Here is a 5901-nt window from a genome sequence, read left to right as displayed (position 1 = left end):
GAAAATCAACCAAGAAATGTAGGTCTCGAAAATAGAAGAAGTTCTTATTTTTTTCAATAAATAAAAAGACAGAATGATGGAGTAAAATGTTGGGGTCAATACTTTGCAATTGTCTTATAACTACAATGCAAAGAATAAACAAATAAATAAGAATGCTAAGATTCAACTATTTAAAAATAACAAGATTATATAATAATGAATAAAGATTTGTTAAAGATCTTTTATCTGTACCCAAACAATGTAAGGCGTTCATTTATATAGTTTAAAATGTATTTTTATTTGAATGTTTGTTATTTACTTGGGTGGTGTAAACAACACTCCCCACCAGCTGGTGGCGCCATTTCAGCCTCCGCCCACAAACCTCAACAAACGAAGGCAAAGAAGAAGCAGCGCAGAGCAAGATGGCGTCGCGGTATTACCAGGAGATGCAAGAGAGCTTTAGGAGCAACAACAAGAGCCGGGAGTTCCCGGCGCACACGGCCAAGGTGCACTCCGTGGCGTGGAGCTGCGACGGCAGGAGGCTCGCTTCCGGTTCTTTTGATAAGACCGCGAGCGTGTTTGTCCTCGAGAAGGACCGCCTGGTGAGTACGAGCGCGTCCTGCTAGCACGCAAACGTTAGCCTTGTCTCGGGGAACTAGCTGTTGTTCAGACCATATATATATATAAAGGCTAGATGTCTTACGGCGGAGTGTAGAACGTCCGCACATGGCGGCCATCTTGCCGCAGGCAACTCGCTCACCGACAACATTGTATTGTCAGTGGTACTTGTACTTTTAAATAATAACTACTAGCTCAATTTTCAACCAATTGTCAAACTGTTTGGTTTGTTATAAACGTCAGAGATGTAGTTATGATATTGCGTACTTATAAATAATATTCTGTTTAATATAATTTTCGTATGAAAACCCATGGTTATAATTATTCATAAGTGCAGTGTCATAAATACATGTCTGTACAGGGTGGGGATTTCAACGTGCAGCATTTCTTGATGTATATGACATTTATAAAAACTAACATACCTAACTTTAAAAATCGGTTGGAAATTGAGTTATGGTTATTTTAAAAGTAGACGTACCACTACCAACACAACGTTATGGCTGAGCGAGCTGCCTGTGCCAAGATGGCCGCCATGTGCGGACGTTCGATTCCGTTGGCCGGCAACGCGGACAAGACATCTAGCCTTTAAATGTGTGTATATATATATATATATATATATATATATATATATATATGTGTGTATGTGTATGTGTGTATATATATGTATGTGTATATATATATAATCTCCATGGTTCCGACGACAGTGACATGTTATTTCACAACTTTACAGACAGTGTGACTTGACAGTGTGGTTGCGTGCATCACACTGTGAACACATAAGTGTATTGGTGTTTAAAGGAGCCTTTTCTTTTTTTCTGACGCCATCTTGTTGTGGACACGTGCCGGTTATGAAAGGGTTTGTTCAGCGTTCCACATTGTTCGTTTCTTCACGTGTCCTGCGGGCTATTGCACAAAAGTAGAATAAAGAAATCCAGGACAAGTGAAAAGGCGCAGCTTGACTGTGTGTGATCTTAATCGGTTGCATCGGTTTGCCGAGAAGGAGGAGCTAAGTCAATCCAGGTGTGCGACCACGCCTTTCTTTAATAGACCACGGTATCGATCCCAGATTTACTGATGCAGAAATGAAGAGGCTAGCTGCAGAGAATAAATCAGCACGGCTACTTGGGTGGCTTTAATTCAACCTGCTTTCGTGCAACCAAGTCAAAGCTAAATTCATCCAGGATCATTTATATCCCGGATTAATCCCATATACTGGTTTCGTGCAGTAGCCCTCTAATGTGGTTCTTTTAAGAAACGAATAATCCTCCAGAATTCAGTGTTTTCCTAATGAGGAATATATGTGCACACTTCACACTACCTCGTCCTGAAATAAGCACGTTTACACGTTTACCCAGCATTCTGTTAGTGTAACAAGCAGCTTACTGATGGCAGCTCTGTTCTTCAGGTGAAGGAGAACAACTACAGAGGCCACAGTGACAGCGTGGATCAGCTCTGCTGGCATCCCACCAACCCGGACCTCTTTGTCACGGCTTCCGGGGACAAGACCATCCGCATATGGGACGTCCGCACCACCAAATGCATCGCCACCGTCAACACCAAAGGTGGGTCCCGCCCCTTCTGGAGGGAGAGCACCCGCAAACAGCTGTCGGTCATCATCTGTCCTCTGCTTTCAGGGGAGAACATCAACATCTGCTGGAGCCCCGACGGGCAGACCATCGCTGTGGGCAACAAGGACGACGTGGTGACCTTCATCGACGCCAAGACGCACCGATCCAGAGCTGAGGAGCAGTTCAAGTTTGAGGTGAACGAGATCTCCTGGAACAACGACAATGACATGTTCTTCCTCACCAATGGCAACGGCTGCATCAATGTGCTCAGGTAGGACCACTTCTTTGCTGTATTCATCACATTACATCACTTATCTGACGCTTTTATCCAAAGCGACTTACAATAAGAACATTTCAACCATAGGGACACAAACTCAGAAGAACAAGAAACAAGAAAGCCGATGTACAACTCGCTGTAGATAAGAACCATTATAAGTCCAATGTAAGTGCTACAGTTAGTTAGTGTGTTAGTGGAGGTAGAGTCTGAAGAGGTGTGTCTTTAGTCTGAAGATGTGAAGGCTCTCTGTGGTCCTGATGTCTTCAGAGACCTCCTTCCACCATTTAGGAGCAGGACAGCAGAGAGTGGAGATCTAGTCGAGTGTTTTGCTCTCAGTGAGGAGGAACAAGCAGTTTATCACATGCAGAGCGGAGAGGTCAGAGGTCAGGATGTCGGGTTGGACCAGGTCCTGGATGTGAGCTGGACCCCATACAGGTTGGTGGTGGAGCAGCTTCTAGTGAAGATGTAGTCGAGGTGATTGCCGGCTTTGTGAGTAGGAGGAGAGGGACTGAGTGACAGAGCCAAAGAAGAAAGTAGGTGTCAGAGGTCAGAGGTCAGATGACGTCTCTGTCTGGATGTTGAAGTCACGGAGGAGGACGAGCGGAGGGACATCTTCAGGGAAGTTGGACAGGAGAATGTCCAGTTCTTCCAAGGAGTCAATAAGTCATCCTGGGATAGGGTTGCCTCGTTCTTCCATGTATTCATTCTAACACGCACTGGTAGGACCCCTTTGTCTCCATGGAAACCGTCACCGGTCAGCCATCCGTTTCCTCCTCAACCTTTAAAATGTTTCTGCTCAGTAATTGTTGTGGAAATCTCTGACATGCAGAAATGGTAAGCGCCCTCATGCCTGAGGTCATTACGTCATCAGCGTCGTGTTGTGTGTCGTGTCTCCAGCTACCCGGAGCTGAAGCCCATCCAGTCCATCAACGCTCACCCGTCTAACTGCATCTGCATCAAGTTCGACCCGACGGGGAAGTACTTTGCAACAGGAAGCGCAGACGCGCTGGTCAGCCTGTGGAACGTGGAGGAGCTGGTGTGCGTCCGCTGCTTCTCCAGGTTTGTGTCCCGGTTCACAGTTCAACCCTCCTATCGAATGTCATTCTGTTTGAGTAGCTAAAAATGTTTTTCTGAGAAGATGAAAGATGCTTTAGTTGGAAAACATTCAGTTGGTGTTCACGTATTGACGTGTAGTTACCTGAAATGTTTAGCTGTACTCGTAGTGAAATACTGACTCCTCCCCCTTCTTGTACTCATGACATCACCGTTGACTCTTCTGCAGGCTGGACTGGCCGGTGAGGACGCTGAGCTTCAGCCACGATGGGAAGATGCTGGCCTCGGCCTCGGAGGACCACTTCATTGACATCGCCGAGGTGGAGACGGGTCAGTGAGGGACGGAGACCTTCGTGTCTCTGTGTTCATTTACCTCGTTTTTAATGGATGTCCACACTGACCATGAGAGAGAGAGAAGGTCTTTAGGTCTTTACAGGGTCAGATGGACGTTTATTTTATGGTGCTTACTATCTTTTTCAAAGTCTGATACACTATTTAAAAATGGAAGCGACTTTTTTCTCTTCTCTCATTTGAGACTCATTAAGAAAGTTTTTTTCTAGAATAAAACTCCGTGAACTTTAACCCCTCTAATAAAAAGGGGATTGAAAAACCTGTTAAATGTGGAAATATTTTATTATTTGTAGGAGGGGGGGGGGCTGAAGTTTGAGAACCGCTGCCGTAACCTGTGAAACCTCGTGACCGCGTGTCTGTGCGCCTCCTGCAGGAGAGAAGCTGTGGGAGGTGCAGTGCGACTCGCCCACCTTCACGGTGGCCTGGCACCCCAAGAGGCCTCTGCTGGCCTACGCCTGCGACGACAAGGAGGGAAAGTACGACAACAACCGCGAGGCCGGCACAGTGAAGCTGTTTGGCCTCCCCAACGACTCCTGAACCACACGAGGAGGAGGAGGAGGAGGAGGAGGAGGAGGAGGTCCTCTTATACCCAGATAAAAACACACAACTCCCACTGCTGTAATATACTGTTTTTGTGTAAGATAGATGATTGTTTTGATATTAAAATGGGTCTCTTTATTAATACGCTCTGACTTGTGATCTTTGTTAATCCAGCGTTCTGATTGGTCGAGAGTGAGTCATGGGGGCACATTATTGGGCGATAACGTAAAGCACCTGTTCACATTGACCCGAGCGTTCCGTATCACTGCCCACTCACAGGAACGGTTAGATTTTGCGCGACTGTTTAGCTCCCCAGAAATCCCACAAGTGATCGGTTTGATCGGTTTGATCGGTTTGATCGGTTTGATCGGTTTGGGGCAATTCGAGCTGTTCCAACCGGACAATTCCGGTGGACGTCATGCTTTAATTGAGGATATTTGTCTGCATAGTGAGAGGATCTGACCAATGAATCCTGCTCTTCATCTACTTTCTCTACAGCTCATATGATTTTATCTTAGTTGTCTTTTAATCCTTCCTTTATATTCCAGAATCTTCTTCCAGTAGTTCCACACATTGAGTTTAGTATCATTAAAACATTCTTCACCTGCTTCCTCTCAGGTGTTCATCATTCAGCTCATTGGTTCAGTATTTAGTGTGTTTGTCCACCGCTTCTCCCTGAGCTGAACATCTGCTGCTCCTGAACAAACAGCACATGGATCAAATGTCTCTGTTCCATCAGCTGCTGCTTGATGACACAAAATGTACCCATTTGAAAAATGAAAAGATCAATCCATGTTGTTCATTTGTTCATTAAATGTTTGTCATTCAAGGTATTTTTGATGAAACATTTAAAATGTTGTCTTATGAGTAAAGATCCTGAGACGTTGAAATCAGTGAAAAGTATTAAATCATAGTTTAGACGTTGTCATGGCGACGTGACTGCAAAGTGCTGTTCCTTCATATTTACACCACTCAACCACTGACCAGGCGACCCGAGTCAGACCCCCAGCAGGGGGGGCGACCCGAGTCAGACCCCCAGCGGGGGGGGGGGGTCACTGGCATTGGACGAGCTGGAGAGAGGCCTCTCATGCACATGTACACTCACTCACAGCTTCAGCATCTCTTTCCTGCTCAGATGTTCCTCCTGAACGCTGGAGGAGGAGCTGAGCGGTGCAGCAAAGTGCTGTTTGTGTGTGTTTGTGTGATGTTGCCGTGCCTCCAGCAGCATCTGCCTGTGTGTTTGATCAGTGTGTGTGTGTGTGTGTTTGCTCAGAGACAAATGAGGCTGCTGATGACTCTTTAACAATGAGTGCATTAGCGTGACTTCAGGTGACATCAGGTGACACCTGAACGCACCTCCAGTGTTTTATTATTAATAATGAGCTGGTTTCTCTCGCATTAATTCATGTCCACCTGACCACGTGACGTCCGTGGGGGCCAATCACCTTATTGATGCTTATTTGTGGCTTTTAATGGGAACCAGAACCTCTGAATCTTTAGCATTAAAACACCGCA

The 5901-nt window shown here is 45.7% G+C and overlaps 1 protein-coding gene across 1 annotated transcript; it reads left to right on the top strand.

The window, feature by feature from the left end:
* The first annotated feature begins 304 nt into the window (after window positions 1-304).
* Window positions 305-4528, top strand: thoc3 (THO complex 3). The gene is made up of 6 exons (XM_040175056.2): window positions 305-581; window positions 2003-2159; window positions 2232-2436; window positions 3340-3501; window positions 3725-3825; window positions 4220-4528. The coding sequence occupies exons 1-6, from the start codon at window positions 402-404 to the stop codon at window positions 4381-4383; spliced, it is 969 nt and encodes a 322-aa protein (XP_040030990.1). The 5' UTR covers window positions 305-401; the 3' UTR covers window positions 4384-4528.
* The last annotated feature ends 1373 nt before the right edge of the window (window positions 4529-5901 follow it).

This window comes from Gasterosteus aculeatus, chromosome 4, assembly GCF_964276395.1.
Source record: "Gasterosteus aculeatus chromosome 4, fGasAcu3.hap1.1, whole genome shotgun sequence".
Classification (NCBI taxonomy): domain Eukaryota; kingdom Metazoa; phylum Chordata; class Actinopteri; order Perciformes; family Gasterosteidae; genus Gasterosteus; species Gasterosteus aculeatus.
Note: the sequence above shows the minus strand (reverse complement) of the source record. Positions and strands in the feature narration are given on the sequence as shown.

Excerpts from the sequence above, each read along its gene's own strand:
- thoc3 (XM_040175056.2), top strand. The coding sequence starts at position 402 with ATGGCGTCGCGGTATTACCAGGAGATGCAAGAGAGCTTTAGGAGCAAC. Across the intron at positions 582-2,002 it reads TCCTCGAGAAGGACCGCCTG|GTGAAGGAGAACAACTACAG; the intron begins GTGAGTACGAGC and ends TCTGTTCTTCAG. Across the intron at positions 3,826-4,219 it reads CATCGCCGAGGTGGAGACGG|GAGAGAAGCTGTGGGAGGTG; the intron begins GTCAGTGAGGGA and ends CGCCTCCTGCAG.